The following is a 19,444-nucleotide window of genomic DNA, read 5'->3' as shown; positions in this document are numbered from 1 at the left end:
GCCAGCGAAGACCATGCCATTGCCATTGTTGAGGCATGATTGGGAGGAGCTTGAAGGCATCGGATATGTCCGCCTTAGATAACCAAGCTCCCCGCCCCAGGCTCAATATGATAGCTATGGCCTCGTCAACAGAAGAATACTTAAGGGCAAATTCTTCGGCGGGAATAAGTGCATTAAGACTCGGGATTGTAGAAGAATAGGGGGCAGACAAATCATAAATTAATCGCTTTTTATTATTGAATTTGCCCGTCGCTAACCCTATAGGGCTGACTCTATATATGTCAAAAGGTGATTCAACAAAAGGGCCAATAATAAACCCCTTATCTAGTTCAGTCTGTATAAGGATAGAAACTGAGTCTGGGTCTGATGTAGCGGAGGCTAGATTATCGCACTCATGGGTCATCTGCGGCAGGGCCACGAAACCGACATGGAAACCCTGCTGGAAGCCAGCGACTAGGTGTCTGGCAAAAGACTGGTCTGGGTGACCCTGTAGAAAATGCCCCAAGAGGTCCGAATCCACCACCGCTAGTCAGGACTTCTCAGATTTTTGGCTGCACGTGGTCTTGGGATGAGCCCTAAAACAGACTGAGCAGATATGCAGTAGACGGCACTGGCTGTAAGTGCAGGAAGTGTAGTTAAAGTTGTTGCATATTTGTGATTTTCCTAAAAAGACTATGGCTCTGCCTAGCTTATCTGTAAGACCGGACACCTTAGGACCTCTAGGTTGGGCAGATCTAGACGTGCTGGGTGTTTCTGGAGGAGCTTGTGAAGTGGCTGAGGCACACCAATCCGTGGTGTGAAAGGAAGAATGGCAAAAGGCGCACCCTGGGAGTTTGAGCCCTGAGAAGTGGTTGCAGTATAATTCAGTGTCTACAATAGCCCAATTTACGCTGAAGTTATACTGGCTTAGGGCGGCAGCAGCTTTGGCCGAGAAGGACTTGTGGTATTCGTAGAACGAATACCCACCAAATTTGTGGCTTAATTCAGTGATTTTGTAGAGGTACTGATCTAATTCTTCCCTCCTATCTGGTTTGGCCGAACATATGACGTCCCGGAAGATGCTGAACGCCATAATGAATTCGGACAAGGTGAGCTTCTTATTCAATCTGGCATCTTTGGATTTAAGGACTACAGAGACATCTCCGCAGACGAGTATGTGCCCGGTGACGAGTGCGAAACGTTACACGAGTACCATATCAACCTATAACACCATAAAGTACATTTTTTTTTTTTTTTTTTTTTTTTTTTGGGACATGACTACACGGAGAAAGGAGTGCAACGACAATGCAAGCAATCACAAAAGTGTGTCAGGTTTATGAGGTGATTACTTGGGCAACGACGAAACAACTTATTAAACCAAGACAGAGGGAAAGTACCCGACGACGTGTCGGACGAGAATTGTATGCGTAACTGAGTCTAGATAAGTGTGAACCCAGTGGTAAGTGCGAAAGTTAATACGAGCACCATGAAAACCCTGAACATCGTGAAAACCATTTTTTGAGAACGTGACAATAACGTAAAAGAGGTGCACCGACAACACAAGTAAACACAACCTGAAGACGTGTCAGGTTCATGAGGTGATTACTTGGATAATAAAATAATTCTTACCCGAAGAAGCGACTCTTAACTGAACCTAAAGGAAAATTACACACCTTAGAATCAGGGATAAGCAACACTGATCTGTATAGCCCTTACCCAAAATATACACACCTTATGTCCCAGTGAACTACGTTTCGGAGTTTGAGAAAGGATACAGGCAGCGTGAAGGCCGGAGACTTATGAACAGTGTAGCTGCAGTATTCCGGCGGGAACTGATTGCTGTGAAGAAACTTAATTATAGCATATCACATATATCACCAAAGAAACCTCTAGCACCGGGCTGACTACGTACCTTGGCAGATAATACGAACTGCCTGATGAAACGATTGCGTGCCTGGCCGGAGAATAACACCAACTAGGAAATATATCTGGAACTACCAAATGAACCGCGGCACCACCTAAACAACAGATAAGCTCAAAAGACAGGGACAGAGAACCCCAAGGACCATAAACTGGCAACACTTGAAGCTACATACACATGGCTACCAATGAACTCTAGTCAAGTAACATCAGGACGTACATGAATCTAACCTACCGAATTAACTGGTTTGGTCTGCGGTGTAGAGACGAGTTGATGAACCTAACAAACAGAGACTCATGAAAATCAGTTTAAACTAACAAGCATCAGAAGGCGTAATACTAATCACCTGAACATGAGAGACAACACACATGAGATTGAATGCGTGAACGTACGGAATGCGAATAGAATACAATGGAGGGCTGAGATAAGAGAAACATGGTAGCAAGTGCATATAACCTGCGGTATGAACAGCGTACTAGTACATACGGAGGGGGTATTAGTAAGCCGGGAAGAAAACTAGGAAGTTGACTGCCCGGCCACCTTAAGGAGTCCACCGCAGCCCTATGGGGGACCTGTTAGGTTGTGTTGGTAACGTAACCGCCATGAACACCCTGGCCGCCCTAGAGCCTAACCCCACTGCATAGTGCTGCGGAGGATACATAATATTTATAACACTAACTTTTGTTTATTATATATGACTCCCCTGCTTATAGCTGCGGGGAACACATAATGTTTATAGCACTAACGTGGGTTAAATATATATAAACCCCTCTCTTTTTTTTTCTAACAGTGTGTGAGGTAAAAGGGGAGGGGGGGTGAGTGGTAGAGCGCGGCGTGAGTGAGTAGGGCGGCCGACAGGTATGGGGAGAATGCGGACTGACTGTAACGCAGGTGGGCTGGTAGAGTAAGCCTGCCAGTACACCGGGACCGTACCCCGGACGATTAGAAATAAAATGAAAACCATGCGAGGATAGCTGGGGGGAAGCTGAGGATAGCTGCGCAGGCCTTTCCATTTATACGCACTTAGACATCACAATCAACTTTGATCACTCTGTCTAAAGGGTTAATGCCTGACATCGGCCCCATTGGCAATGTCCGGCATTAGCCGTGGGTCCCGGATTGCTAATATCCACCGGGTATGTCGCGCGCTCAGCTGCTGACCGCGCATCATACACCAGAAGCTCGCAGTGGACGTAAATATACATCCATTTGCGGGAAGAATAAACTTGTGACATCTTTGCACGGTTGTGAATGTGTGATGTAGTAAATATTGGCAGTATTTTATATCCTTACACCCAGGTCAGCTCAAGTCTTTCTAAATGATGATCAATCTCCAACTTGAGTAACGATTCTACCAAAAATTGCAATATTAATGTTGGCCTACAAACCATGTTACATCTGAAACAAATGGAAGGGTTTTGTGGCTTATATGGATACATATAGGCTGCTATATGACCTATACCAGCTTGGCATTGAGGTAAGATCTGAAAAGAAACAATAAGTAGACTGGAAGTAAACCTACTACTCTGTATATTGCTTGGTGTTTTGATTGCTTTATTACATGTTAAGGAACATTATACAGATTACAGGAGTGGCTGGAAATATAAAAGCAGCAATACATTGGTGAGTAATGAAGTCCCTGCTGGGTTATTTTTGGTTCCTGTTGTTCTTGTCCACAAACATGCTTTGCAATTTCTCCTAAGAAAAACAAAAACAGATTAAAGGGGTACTCCGCTGCCCTGCTTCCGGAGCTCCGCTCCCCAGCGTCCGGAAGTTTATTGTTCCGAATGGCTGTGTGTGGGCTTCCGTGTTCAGGGCCGCCACTTAAAGCCCCTGAAGTGCTGAGGGCTGGGCTGGTTCCTTGCTCCCCCTTCCTATCTCTGCTTGATTGACAGCTTCCAGAGCCGAGCTCTTCTTTTGAAATCTCACACCTTCAGTTTATAAGCATGGTGGAGGAGCGAGATTTGGAAAATGGCTGACACAGGGATGGAAGGAGAGCGAGGAGTCACTTTAGGGGCTTGGGAACTCCCCTTAGTCATTTTGCACCAGAGAATAATAAAACGTTTCTTTGTCATGGATGTGCAGACAGATATAAGAAGGGTACCATGTGTCTTCTTGGGAACTGTGTCAGCAGTTTGCAGCGTGAATGGCTGCTGACAGGATTCCTTTTCAAACCCTAGAAATAGATTATATTATAGGGCACATAGGTATCATTTAGGAATGAGTTTAAAGGAAAACAGTCATATGGTTTCTCCCGCACTATCCACAGGTACCGATGGATAGTGTGGGAGACGCTGAACATTTTGAGTCCTACCTTGCCCGGATGCGCTGTGCCGTTCGCTCGTTATAGCAGTTTTTCTGTATATTTAAATTAGCTGCTAACTGGCACGGGCGGGGTTACTGCCTTCATCTGGCACTGTGACGTAACCGCCGTCCGACCCACAGCACTGCCCGGCTAATGAATATTTATGTAATGTCTTACACTCTCCTTCTCATCCCGGACGATACTGCGCATGTGCGGGATTTCCTACTATACCCGGAAGCGGTCTTCAGCGCTGCTTCATTAGTCCAGAGCAGCGTTGGAGTAAGGTTGTAGGCATGCTCATGCCTACCATCTATTAGAATTATAATGAAGCAGCGCTGAAGAATGGTGGTGCTATTTCTTTAGGTGCATTTTCACCGCAGAATCCTATTGACTTCAATGGGACTCTCATTTGAAGGCGGATTTTTACCCAACACGGAATGGAGGCAGATTGCAGGTGGGATTTCCGTACAGAGTTTAGTTGGAATTTTAACCTGGTTCTGGTCATGTGACCAAATGGTCCAAAAGGGGACGAACTTTGGTCCTTAGTGCACTCCTACTGTTTTCTGCTTCAAATTTCAATTTTGAATACGGGGCATAAAAACAGTCCGGAATAGGGGTGTAATACTCTCAGAAATAACAAAATTCTGCCTGCAACAGAAAATAGGCTTTGGAGGCAGAAATTACTCTAAACTTTTGCAAGCAGACAGGCGGAATTTCAGTAGTGTGAACCTAGCCTTAGGGTCTAGTCACACGGCAGAATATACGCCTAAAATTGAAGCCAATAGACTTCTATGGGATTCCGCATTCCCATTCACACTTCTGAATTTCCGCTTGCAGAATTCCGCAAGCGGAAATTAAGAAGTGTGAATGGAAGTGCAGAATCCCATAGAAGTCTATGGGCTTTAATTTGAGGCGGAATTCCCCAGGCAGAAATTCTGCCATGTGAATAGACCCTTAGGCTGGGTTCACACTGTGGAATTTCTGGGCAGAATTTCTGCTGGAGATCAAGATGGTGGCACTAGGACCGCGCGGACTGCATTGACGTCCCCATAGATGTCAATGCATTTCTGAGCAGATCTCCCAAAAGATCTACCCAAAAATGTCTATGGGGACGGCAATGCAGTCCATGAGTTCTTAGTGCACCGGCTAAATCTCCAGCAGAAATTCTGCCCAGAGATTCCGTAGTGTGAACCTAGCCTTAGGGTACCTTCACACGAAGGATATTTAACCCCTTCACCCATGACAGCATCTATTGGGAGCACCTCCTACCGCAGGACAGGAAACCTGAGAAGATAAACAAAACATGCCTCTCAAAACCTCCCTACAGGTTTCCTGTCTGATGCACAGGATTCACCAGGGGGGACTTTGTCCCTTGAAGGTTGGGAACTACCTCTCCAACTTGGACCGCAGGTACAGCGATTGCTTTATCCACTGTGGGGCTCCCTGTAGGTGTAAGTCTTCTTTGGAAGCAGCCTGCAGTGTTTGCCCATTATCTGGAGCTGTTTCTTGTGCACATGGGACGTTTAAACACCAGAGGCCGTGTGTTCTAGTGCCCCCACGCCAGATGCAGTATTCCGGCATGGTGCCAATTTTAAAAGCCCTAGAGAGGAAGTAATTGCATCCTGCTAGGTTTAGAGTCTGTGGATTTCACCTGGCCAGTCTCTCTTGTGCACTGTCTGAGGCCTCTTGAGAAGTAACTGAATGCAGTGAGAGAGGCAGTAAAAGATTTATTCTACTTAAAGAGGTATTCCGTGCAAAAACATTTTATCCCCTATTCAAAGGATAGCGGATAAGATGTCTGATTGTGGGGGGCCCGCTGCTGAGACACCCCCGCGATCTCCATGCCGCACCCACATTCTATGCGGAAGCTGCGTCTCTAGTTTCAGAAACCTCCGGGACTGGGGACGTGACGCCACGCCCCCTCCATTCATGTCTATGGGAGGGGGCGCGACGGTCGTCATGCCCCCTCCCGTAGACATGAATGGAGGGGGTGCGTGGCGTGACGTGACATCCCTAGAGGTTTCCGAAACTGGAGATTCAGCACCCGCATAGAATGTGGGTGCGGCATGGAGATCGCGGGGGGTCTCAGCAGCGGGCCACCGCGATCAGACACCTTATCCCCTATCCTTTGGATAGGGGATAACATATTTTTGCCCGGAATACCCCTTTAACTCTACTGCTCCGTTTTCTTCTTATGGACATTAATCCAGCTTAGTAAGACCCACTATAGAGAAAGCCTTATGTGTTAAAAATAAACCTAAATAAGGCCTATGTGCAGAAAAACACCACAAACGAGTTAAAAATAAATATATTAAAAAAAGCCATAGTTACAGCATGGTGCATTTTGGAAAAACTGACAGCATTGTCAGTATAGCATTGTATATTTCTCTATGGACTCCTCCTCCTAGCTAACATCTACCCACAGCATTTTTTTTTTTTATTAAAAGGGGTATTCCGCTGGAAAATATTTTTCTTTAAAACAACTGGTGCCAGAAAGTTAACCAGATTTGTAAATTACATCTATTTAAAAATCCTAATCCTTCCAGTACTTATCAGCTTCTGTATGCTCCACAGGAAGTTCTTTTCTTTTTGAAGTACCTTTCTGTCTGACCACAGTGCTCTCTGCTGACACCTCTGTCCATTTTAGGAGCTATCCAGAGTAGGAGAAAATCCACATAGCAAACCTCTCCTGCTCTGGACAATTCCTAAAATGGACAGAGGTGTCAGCAGAGAGCACTGTGGTCAGACAGAAAGGAAATCCGAAAAGAACAGAAGTAATTTACAAATCTGTTTAACTGTTTCTGGCACAGGTTGATTTAAAAAATTTTTTTCCAGTGGAGCACCCCTTAAAAAAAAAAAAACACGCCACCATTTGTTTCTATGGTTCTTTTTCCCCAGTAGGTTTCTGGGGCAGAGAGGCATATGTCATTTGCAGAGCTGCCACCCATATGGGTCCTTACTGTATCTTGAATGCCTTACTGTATCTTGAATGCCTCTTATTACATATAAAGCTTTGCTCCCCTAAAACCATTGTGTTGCCATACAACCTTTTGTGTAAATGAAGCTTAAATATTGGGACGTACTTGTTCTTGAAGTTGATACTGAAATCTTTGGCACAGTGACTGCAGTTCTTCTATAGTCCTGTTCTTTATTTTTAGTTGTAACCTGCTGTCTTCAAGGGCTGACATCAGTGGCTCACACTTCTCACATTGCTGTAAGAATACAAAATGGAATCTGAATGCATCGTATCCACTTGCATTTGGGATCATTTTTGGTTGGAATGTATCCAGTTTTACATCTAAGCTGAGTCTTAAACTAAGTTTGGCCTAGTAGGCCACCACCAGAAGTAGCCCCTGTGGCACATATACCCGAAGCTGAGAACCTAGGCTCTAGGACCAACCCCTCACTAGGTAATATGATACAGACTATGTCACTACATTCCAAAATGGCAAGCAGATTTATGACTGAATTCTACATGAAAACCCATATCCCATTCCTGACATCCCCATAAAATCGGAACCACAGGTGGATACCGTACATGTGTAGAAACATTACGCCTCTTCAGCTGCCCGTGAAGTACTTGAGCTTCCTCTGTTAATCGTTTCAGTTCCTTCTGAAGTTCTTCTAACTGCTTCTTATGTTCCCTTTAAATGAAGACACAAAAGAAAATTCTTCATTTAAAATAAATTTCCCCTAAATTCCATAGAAGTAACTTCACTATTCATTCTACTTAGATAAGGCACCTGGTGGCCACCTGATGGTACTAGGATTGAAGAACTAAATGCGGGTCTAGCCAATGCATATGCCATTAAGGTCTATGGTGGGAATGACCCTTTAAGGCCTCGGAATGGGTGATGACCCCAAAGCTTTGTGTGTTGTGAGCGAAGTCAGTAGAAGGTGAACCAGGAGCCGAGGTGGTCTTTGACCAAGGTGTGGCTTTTAAAGGGGTACTCCGCTGCCTGCTTAGACCAGGCGGCGGGGGGGTCGTACTGTCAGCCAAGCCGCTTGTGGCATCACATCACGCCCCCTCAATGCAAGTCTATGGGAGGGGGTGTGGCGGTCCCATAGACTTGCATTGAGGGTGTGTGGCGTATGGTCACGACCTCCGCCGCCCGCACCCAGAGTTCTAAACAAATGTCGGGTGCTGCACAGAGATGACAGGTGTCCCAGCGGCGGGACCCCTGCGATGAGACATCCTTTGGATAGGGGATAAGATGCCTAGGGGCGGAGTACCCCTTTAAGGCACCACAGGGGATACTAAAACACTGGTAATATCACTACAGTAGGTCCCCTGTAGACCATCCTAGCAGGTGAAGACATCATATGGGTAATGAGCTCAATATGGACAATGTAATTGAAGTTTACTACCTCTTTGGGGCTTCAAAACAAGTCATTAATGTCACATGTAAATATTTCATAGGTAGGTTAATGATTGTTGGCAACATAACCGCCAGATAGTTCAGACAGCTGCCCACTGGTGCCAGAGACATGGGGGGAGATTTATCAAAACCTGTCCAGAGGAAAAGGTGCTGAGTTGCCCATAGCAACCAATCAGATTGCTTCTTTCATTTTACAGAGGCCTTTTCAAAAATGAAAGTAGCGATCTGGTTGCTATGGGCAACTCGGCAACATTTCCTCTGGACAGGATAAATCTCCCCCATGATGTTTTCTTCACAGCAGGTAATCAGTGACATTATCACAGACACAGGCTGTTTGGTCACCTGTAGGTCACAAGATCATGTGATAACATTTTAAGGGTAGTTACATCTAAGGCCCCAGAATGGCTGGTGACATCAGAGGAGAAGGTGATTGCGTCACAGCAAAGAAGGGGTAAACCCTATAAATTCAGTGCTGGGACCCGTACCTTTACTTGGCAGCGAGAAGACCCATGTCAGAGGCTTTAGGTGTTCCTATAGCTTGTAGGAATGCCAAAGGGTGATAAAGGGGTACTCTGGTGAAAAACATTTTTTTTTAAATCAACTGGTGCCAGAAAGTTAAAACAGATTTGTAAATGACTCCTATGAAAAAATATTTACCCTTCCAGTACTTTTTAGCAGCTGAATTTCTTTTTTGTCTTGTCCACAGTGCTCTCTGCTGACATCTGATGCCCGTATCAGGAACTGTCCAGAGCAGGAGAAAATCCCCATAGCAAACCTATGCTGCTCTGGACAGTTCCTGACATGGACAGAGGTGTCAGCAGAGAGCACTGTGGACAAGACAAAAAAGAAATTCAAAAAGAAAATTTCCTCTGTAGCATACAGCTGCTAAAAAGTACTGGAAGGGTTAAGATTTTTTAATAGGAGTCATTTACAAATCTGTTTCACTTTCTGGCATCTGTTCATTTAATAAAAAATAAATTTAAAAAAGTTTTTCACCGGAGTACCCCTTTAATATTACCGTTTTAGTCAACAGAGGGAGTGAGAGCGGTTATTGGGAAGATATGTCTCCCGGGAATTAAGACATGTCCCCTCATGGGGATGTCACAAGTGCATCCAGGAAAGGTGAATGGTGCAAATGGTGTGGGCACTATAAACTGAGCTCCAGGACTTGCAGCAGACGGGCAGCTCATCCTTCAAGACCCCATAATAGGTGAAGATGCCACAGGTGCCCACTTCAGTGATGTCATCCAATGGCATATTGTTATGTTCACATTGTATCTACAGCAGTGTTACCCAACCAGGGTGCCTCCTGCTGTTGCAAAACTACAACTCCCAGCATGCCCGGACAGCCGAAGGCTGTCCGGGCATGCTGGGAGTTGTAGTTTTGCAACAGCGGGAGGCATCCTGTTTGGGTAACACTGGTCTACAGAGTGCTATCCAATATATTAAAACAATGGTTATGTGAGTGTGGTTTACATGAACAACTTGCTGTGGCTTGTGAAACAAATAAAGAGGTCAGGATGTCTTGTCCCACCACTGCACCTTCACTTCTGTCAACCTGCAAAGAGACGCTAAATACATTTTGAGGTATAAAATAATTTATGTGAATTGTACCATGACTTGTCTTTGAAAAGCTCTGAGATCTGCTGCTTCAGTTTAGTAATCTTTTCATCCCTGATGTTCACTTCGATTTGGCTTCGCTCCCGAAGTGATGCCAGTGCCTCTTCATACTTCATAAGGGAGAAGAGATAGCAGGTTAATTTATGTGTTCTATCACACAGAGGAGTGACGTGACCGAGTCCATGACACCTACCTGACCGAGTCCATGACACCTACCTGACCGAGTCCATGACACCTACCTGACCGAGTCCACGACACCTACCTGACCGAGTCCACGACACGTACCTGACCGAGTCCACGACACGTACCTGACCGAGTCCACGACACGTACCTGACCGAGTCCACGACCCGTACCTGACCGAGTCCACGACCCCTACCTGACCGAGTCCACGACACCTACCTGACCGAGTCCACGACACCTACCTGACCGAGTCCACGACACCTACCTGACCGAGTCCACGACACCTACCTGACCGAGTCCACGACACCTACCTGACCGAGTCCACGACACCTACCTGACCGAGTCCACGACACCTACCTGACCGAGTCCACGACACCTACCTGACCGAGTCCACGACACCTACCTGACCGAGTCCACGACACCTACCTGACCGAGTCCACGACACCTACCTGACCGAGTCCACGACAGGTACCTGACCGAGTCCACGACAGGTACCTGACCGAGTCCACGACCCGTACCTGACCGAGTCCACGACACCTACCTGACCGAGTCCACGACACCTACCTGACCGAGTCCACGACACCTACCTGACCGAGTCCACGACACCTACCTGACCGAGTCCACGACACCTACCTGACCGAGTCCATGACACCTACCTGACCGAGTCCATGACACCTACCTGACCGAGTCCATGACACCTACCTGACCGAGTCCATGACCCGTACCTGACCGAGTCCATGACCCGTACCTGACCGAGTCCATGACCCGTACCTGACCGAGTCCATGACCCGTACCTGACCGAGTCCATGACACCTACCTGACCGAGTCCATGACACCTACCTGACCGAGTCCATGACACCTACCTGACCGAGTCCATGACACCTACCTGACCGAGTCCATGACACCTACCTGACCGAGTCCATGACACCTACCTGACCGAGTCCATGACACCTACCTGACCGAGTCCATGACACCTACCTGACCGAGTCCATGACACCTACCTGACCGAGTCCATGACACCTACCTGACCGAGTCCATGACACCTACCTGACCGAGTCCATGACACCTACCTGACCGAGTCCATGACACCTACCTGACCGAGTCCATGACACCTACCTGACCGAGTCCATGACACCTACCTGACCGAGTCCATGACACGTACCTGACCGAGTCCATGACACGTACCTGACCGAGTCCATGACACGTACCTGACCGAGTCCATGACACCTACCTGACCGAGTCCATGACACCTACCTGACCGAGTCCATGACACCTACCTGACCGAGTCCATGACACCTACCTGACCGAGTCCATGACACCTACCTGACCGAGTCCATGACACCTACCTGACCGAGTCCATGACACCTACCTGACCGAGTCCATGACACCTACCTGACCGAGTCCATGACACCTACCTGACCGAGTCCATGACCCGTACCTGACCGAGTCCATGACAGGTACCTGACCGAGTCCATGACCCGTACCTGACCGAGTCCATGACCCGTACCTGACCGAGTCCATGACACCTACCTGACCGAGTCCATGACCCGTACCTGACCGAGTCCATGACCCGTACCTGACCGAGTCCATGACCCGTACCTGACCGAGTCCATGACACGTACCTGACCGAGTCCATGACACGTACCTGACCGAGTCCATGACCCGTACCTGACCGAGTCCATGACCCGTACCTGACCGAGTCCATGACACGTACCTGACCGAGTCCATGACACGTACCTGACCGAGTCCATGACACGTACCTGACCGAGTCCATGACACGTACCTGACCGAGTCCATGACACGTACCTGACCGAGTCCATGACACGTACCTGACCGAGTCCATGACACCTACCTGACCGAGTCCATGACCCGTACCTGACCGAGTCCATGACCCGTACCTGACCGAGTCCATGACCCGTACCTGACCGAGTCCATGACCCGTACCTGACCGAGTCCATGACCCGTACCTGACCGAGTCCATGACCCGTACCTGACCGAGTCCATGACCCGTACCTGACCGAGTCCATGACCCGTACCTGACCGAGTCCATGACCCGTACCTGACCGAGTCCATGACCCGTACCTGACCGAGTCCATGACCCGTACCTGACCGAGTCCATGACACGTACCTGACCGAGATCATGACACGTACCTGACCGAGTCCATGACACGTACCAGACCGAGTCCATGACACGTACCAGACCGAGTCCATGACACCTACCTGACCGAGTCCATGACACCTACCTGACCGAGTCCATGACACCTACCTGACCGAGTCCATGACCCGTACCTGACCGAGTCCATGACCCGTACCTGACCGAGTCCATGACCCGTACCTGACCGAGTCCATGACCCGTACCTGACCGAGTCCATGACCCGTACCTGACCGAGTCCATGACCCGTACCTGACCGAGTCCATGACACGTACCTGACCGAGATCATGACACGTACCTGACCGAGTCCATGACACGTACCAGACCGAGTCCATGACACGTACCAGACCGAGTCCATGACACCTACCTGACCGAGTCCATGACACCTACCTGACCGAGTCCATGACACCTACCTGACCGAGTCCATGACACCTACCTGACCGAGTCCATGACACCTACCTGACCGAGTCCATGACACCTACCTGACCGAGTCCATGACACCTACCTGACCGAGTCCATGACACCTACCTGACCGAGTCCATGACACCTACCTGACCGAGTCCATGACACCTACCTGACCGAGTCCATGACACGTACCTGACCGAGTCCATGACACCTACCTGACCGAGTCCATGACACCTACCTGACCGAGTCCATGACACCTACCTGACCGAGTCCATGACACCTACCTGACCGAGTCCATGACCCGTACCTGACCGAGTCCATGACACCTACCTGACCGAGTCCATGACGCCTACCTGACCTAGTCCATGACCCGTACCTGACCTAGTCCATGACCCGTACCTGACCAAGTCCATGACACGTACCTGACCAAGTCCATGACACATACCTGACCCTGCAGTTCTCTCTTGGTTTTTTCATAGTGCCGGATACTTTCCTCCAATAGCTGCTCCTTCTCTTCCACTATCTTTTGGCTTTTCTCCAGCGTCTGCCTGGTAGTTTTATGATTATTTGTTTCATTCTGCATGTCCCTGGTAAACTGCACAGTCTGCAGAAAAAAAAAATAAAAGAATTAAACCTTAAAGGGGTATTCCAGGCAAAAACTTTTTTTATATATATATATATCAACTGGCTCCGGAAAGTTAAACAGATTTGTAAATGACTTCTATTAAAAAATCTTAATCCTTCCAATAGTTATTTGCTTCTGAAGTTGAGTTGCTGTTTTCTGTCTAACTGCTTTCTGATGACTCACGTCCCGGGAGCTGTCCAGCTCCTATGGGGATATTCTCCCATCATGCAAGGGATATTCTCCCATCATGCACAGCTCCCATTACGTGACATCATCATTGAGCAGTTAGACAGAAAACTTCAGAAGCTAATAACTATCGGAAGGATTAAGATTTTTTAATAGAAGTAATTTACAAATCTGATTAACTTTCCGGAGCCAGTTGATATATAAAAAAAAGTTTTTGCCTGGAATACCCCTTTAACCCCTTAAGGATGCAGGGTTTTTCTGTTTTTGCATTTGAATTTTTTCCTCATCGCCTTCTAAAAATCATAACGCTTTCAATTTTGCACCTAAAATTCCATACTATGGCTTATTTTTTTATGCCACCAATTCTACTTTGCAGTGACATTAGTCATGCTACCAAAATATCCACAGTAAATCGGAAAAAAAATTCATTGTGCAACAAAATTGAAGAAAAAATGCCATTTTGTAAATTTTGGGGGTTTCCGTTTCTACGTAGTACATTTTTCGGTAAAAATGACACCTTCTCTTTATTCTGTAGGTCCATACGGCTAAAATGATACTCTACTTATATAGGTTTGATTTTGTATTACTTCTAAAAAAAAATCATAACTACATGCAGGAAAATTTATACCTTTAAAATTGTCATCTTCTGACCCCTGTAACTTTTTTATTTTTCCGCGTACGGGGCGGTATGAGGGCTCATTTTTTGCGCCGTCAACACGATGGTCCCGATAAGCCTGACTGAGCTGCCGGGAAGCTTTTACTTTCATTTTAGACGTGGCGATCAACTCTGAACGCCGCATCTAAAGGGTTAACAGCGTGCGGCACAACGATTGGTGCCGCACGCTATTAGCCCAGGGTCCCGGCTTTCATTAACAGCCAGGACCGACCCGGTATGACGCCGGCGTGACCCCGCGTTATATACCGGGACCAGGCGCAGGGCATACAGGTACGCCCTGCGTTCTTAAGAGGTTAAGGGCCCACATTTATCAAACTGTGTGAGAGAAAAGGTGAAGTGATTTTCCCACAGCGACCAATCACAGCTCAGCTTTCACTTTACCAGAGCTCGTTAGCTGAGCTGTGATTAGTTGCTATAAGAAAATCACTTCACTTTTTCTCTCATACAGTTTGATAAATCTGGGCCCTTATGTATAAAATCAAATGCATACAAAACATGGAGTTTTCCAGTAAAACTGAGTATGTGAAAAAATGGTTTGTATGGACAATCTCTTATTTCTTTGAAAGTTCCAATTTTTTTTAAACACTTTTTTTTTCAGCTAAATGTAGATTTATGGCAGATCCATGGAAAACAATTTATGTCAGGCTGGGTTCACACCAAGTTTTTTCAATACAGTTCCCGTATACGTATTCAATTTGAAAACCGTCCGGATCTGTATTGAAAACCGTATGCACTGACTCTCCATTGAAAACCGCATGCCAAAAATGCTTAGTTGCACCATAACAAAGCAAGAGCAAACAATGCTTTTCAAAAAGATGTCTTTAGACTTTAAAGGGGTACTCTGCCCCTAGACATCTTATCCTCTATCCAAAGGACATGGGATAAGATGTCAGATCGCCGGAGTCCTGCTGCTGGGGACCCCTGGGATCCCCGCTGCGGCACCCCGCTATCATTACAGCGAGTTCGCTCTGTGCATAAAGACGGGCAATACAGGGGCCGGAGCAGCGTGACGTCATGGCTCCGCCCTTCATGACATCACAGCCCGCCCCCTTAATGCAAGTCTATGGCAGGGGGCATGATGACCACTACGCCCCCTCCCATAGACTTGTATTGAGGGGGCGGGCTGCGACATCACGATGCTTCGGCCCTTGCATTGCCCATCATTACGCGCAGAGCAAACTCTGCCGCAGTGGAGATCCCGGGGGTACACAGCAGCGGGACCCCGGTGATCTGACATTTTATCCCCTATCCTTTGGATGGGGGATAAGATGTCTAGGGGCGGAGTACCCCTTTAAAGGGAATTTGTCAGCTCTGTTTTCTGCTAAGGGCTACAGATAATGCTGGATAGCTGTACTTTTCCTGAAGCTGGTGGAGGCTGCTAAACTTATGAAATTTCCTTTTGATATATCATCCAAGTGTCAAGGATGCAGAGCCACGCTGCCTGGCACAAATCCACACTTGCAATCACCTGCCAGTCCCTCCTTGATTGACGTACAGAGCCCCATATGTAAGCCAAGGAGGGGCTCAGAGTTAAAGGGGTTATCCACCATAAGGTGAATTTAGTACGTATCTGGCAGACAGTAATGGATATGCTTAGGAAGGATCTGCACTTGTCTTGGGGCTAAATGGCTATGTTGTGAGATTACCATAACACTGTGGCTAGCTTTTTTGTGAACTGGTATTTCCTGTTTCAGTTTTTTTCTTTGCCTACAAATCCCATAATTCCATTTTCCTCCCTCCCACACATCAGCCACCCCACCCATTGAAACATAAATGAGCTGCATCCATTAAAAAGACCTGTGGTTTTCAAACTATTTATTTTAAATCAACTGGTGCCAGAGTTATAAAGATTTGTAAATTACTTCTATTAAAAAAAAACGTAATCCTTCCAGTACTTATCAGCTGCTGTATACTACAGAGAAAGGTCGTTTCTGGTCAAATTTATTTTCTTTCTGAACACAGTACTCTCTGCTGGCACCTCTGTCCATGTCAGGAACTGTCCAGAGCAGGAGCAAATACCCATAGCAAACCTATCCTGCTCTGGACAGTTCTTGACGTGGACAGAGGTGTCAGCAGAGAGCATCGTGGTCACACTGAAAAGAAGATTATAGATTATTAGATTATAGAAGATTAGATTATAAAAGAACTTTCTCTGTATTATACAGCAGCTGATAAGTACTGAAAGGATTAAGATTTTTTCTAAAAAGTAATTTACAAATCTGTATAACTTTCTTGCAACAGTTGATTTAAAATTAATTGTTTTCCACCGGAGTACCCCTTTAATTCTGCGATTAAGAACTCTGAGACGCGTCAGAGGGGTGTATGTGTGTATCTCAATAATGCTCCTAAGATATAAATTTTAATGTATATACAATATAGACAGATTTTATTCATGGATGCTATTGCTGTGCTGGCTGTTTTTAGTCTGTAACTCCTGGAAACCTGCCCACAAATGGGAGGAGTTTATGCAACATGGGCAGTCCCACAGTGGGGTTTAAATGTCATTATTGTAGAAATAAAATAATACAATATTAAACAACAGTCTTCACATTTCAGTTCTCTGATAGGAGCCCTCTAATTCAACAGTTAACATAGAAGTGAATAATAAAAGCAGACAAGACACAGGGCCTAAAGGGGTTATCCAAGAAAAAACTTTTTTTTATATATCAACTGGCTCTAGAAAGTTAAACAGATTTGCAAATGACTTCTATAAAAAAAAAAAAAAATCTTAATCCTTTCAGTACTTATGAGCTGCTGAAGTTGAGTTGTTCTTTTCTGTCTAAGTGCTCTCTGATGACACGTGTCTCGGGAACCGCCCAGTTTAGAAGCAAATCCCAATAGCAAACCTCTTCTACGCTGTGCAGTTCCCGAGACAAGCAGAGATGTCAGCAGAGAGCACTGTTGCCAGACAGAAAACAACTCAACTTCAGCAGCTGATAATTATTGAAAGGATTAAGATTTTTTAATAGAAGTAATTTACAAATCTGTTTAACTTTCTGGAGCCAGTTGATATAAAATAAAAAGTTTTTTTCCTGGAATACCCCTATAATTTTCTGCTGACATGTTCCATTTTAGACTGGTGAATAACAAACGGTGGGACTTAGTAAATGGGGCTGTATCTCATTTTTAAGCTAATGGACTAATCAGTTCTATTACAGTCAGACATACTTAGAAGAAATATGAAAACAAGGAACAACATGGCTGATCTCCTGAAAAACACAGATATTTCTTAGATTACAATATGAGACAACATAGGATCAGAAAGGTGCAGGAGAATAAGGAAGGAAGTGCTGGGATATAGATAGATTTTGTGAATTTTACATTACTAGAGAAAGCTGGCGCTTAGCTGAATTATTTCTTGCTGTAAGTGGTTTCAGGGTTTCTGAAGTATCTGCTGATGAATAAAACACGCTGTGCATGGTTAATGTAAGCTCCAAATGTCACAATCTAATACTTATCGATTGACAATAAAAATAATGGTATGGGCCACATTTAGCCTGATCACTTGGGAGTGTTTCATAAGAAGAAATCAATAATGGCTGACGATACTACTGAATCATCAGGCCAGACTCTTATTCATTACTTTACTCTAACTTTTTGAAAATTTCCATTAATAGTTTTTCATTAAATTGCACATATAAGCTGACACTACAATATGTGCAATTTGTAAGGGATTAAAAAAAAAAAACAGACTTGAAGAGTCATTCAGACTGTAAATGTATGACAAGCAGATCAGCTATCAAGTATCATTTGTTAAGATACAGACAGACAGATACAGTGGGGCAAAAAAGTATTTAGTCAGCCACCAATTGTGCAAGTTCTCCCACTTAAAGGGAACCAATCATCAGATTTTACCCTATATAAAGCGTTATATAGGGTAAAATCTTTATTTTCACCATTCCCGGGGGACGCTCCTGCCCCCAGGGATGGTGAAGATATGAAGTTATAACCTAGTCACCGCCGCCGCCATAAGTAGTCACCTGGGCGGGGAGCTCTTCTCATCTACTCCTGTTCTTCGTCCGGCAGTGACGCCCCCTCCGCTTGATTGATGGGCCGCGTCATCGTTCCGCTCACTTAACAGATGGAGCAGAGCCGAAGAACGGGAGTAGATGAGAAGAGCTCCCCGCCCAGGGGACTACTTACGGCGGCGGCGGTGACTAGTTTATAACTTCATATCTTCACCATCCCTTGGGGCAGGAGCGTCCCCCGGGAATAGTTAAAATAAAGATTTTACCCTATATAACGCTTTGCCAAGCGTTATATAGGGTCAAATCTGATGATTGGTTCCCTTTAAGAGATGAGAGAGGCCTGTAATTTTCATCATAGGTATACCTAAAATATGAGAGACATAATGAGAAAAAAAATCCATAATATCACCTTGTCTGAATTTATTTGCAAATTATGGTGGAAAATAAGTATTTGGTCACCTACAAACAAGCAAGAGTTCTGGCTCTCACAGACCTGTAACTTCTTCTTTAAAAGGGTATTCCTGTAGAATTTTTTTATTTTTTTTTAATCAACTGGTGCCAGAAAGTTAAACATATTTGTACAGTAATCCATAGAAAAGAGAAAAGAAACCAGGGCAACTCACCAAATACGTAAACTTCAAGCTTCTTTATTAACCCCTTCAGGACCAAGCCCATTTTGGCCTTAAAGGACCGGAGCGTTTTTTGCACATCTGACCACTGTCACTTTAAACATTAATAACTCTGGAATGCTTTTAGTTATCATTCTGATTCTGAGATTGTTTTTTCGTGACATATTCTACTTTAACATAGTGGTAAAATTTTGTGGTAACTTGCATCCTTTCTTGGTGAAAAATCCCAAAATTTCATGAAAAAATTGAAAATTTTGCATTTTTCAAACTTTGAAGCTCTCTGCTTGTAAGGAAAATGGATATTCCATTTTTTTTTTATTATTCACATATACAATATGTCTACTTTATGTCTGCATCATAAAATTTATGAGTTTTTACTTTTGGAAGACACCAGAGGGCTTCAAAGTTCAGCAGCAAT

At 45.5% G+C, this 19,444-nt stretch overlaps 1 protein-coding gene across 2 annotated transcripts in view; it reads right to left on the bottom strand.

Annotated features, from left to right (window-relative positions):
- Positions 1–3,437: 3,437 nt before the first annotated feature.
- LOC130362740 (uncharacterized) overlaps positions 3,438–19,444 on the bottom strand; it is a 29,050-nt gene continuing 13,043 nt past the window's right edge. The window contains exons 4-8 of one of the 2 annotated variants that reach the window (XR_008891547.1): positions 13,388–13,546; positions 10,199–10,314; positions 7,739–7,849; positions 7,289–7,417; positions 3,438–3,598 (exon numbers count right to left, since the gene is read on the bottom strand). Coding sequence is in view for 1 of the 2 variants with exons in the window: in XM_056567689.1 (XP_056423664.1) it covers positions 3,548–3,598; positions 7,289–7,417; positions 7,744–7,849; positions 10,199–10,314; positions 13,388–13,546 (561 nt within the window). In the remaining variant the exon portion in view is untranslated. The remainder of the gene's footprint in view (positions 3,599–7,288; positions 7,418–7,738; positions 7,850–10,198; positions 10,315–13,387; positions 13,547–19,444) is intronic. The other variant, XM_056567689.1, reaches the window with a different exon arrangement.

The sequence above is a fragment of the Hyla sarda genome, chromosome 3, assembly GCF_029499605.1.
Source record: "Hyla sarda isolate aHylSar1 chromosome 3, aHylSar1.hap1, whole genome shotgun sequence".
Taxonomy (NCBI): domain Eukaryota; kingdom Metazoa; phylum Chordata; class Amphibia; order Anura; family Hylidae; genus Hyla; species Hyla sarda.
This window is presented reverse-complemented; position numbering and strand designations above follow the sequence as displayed.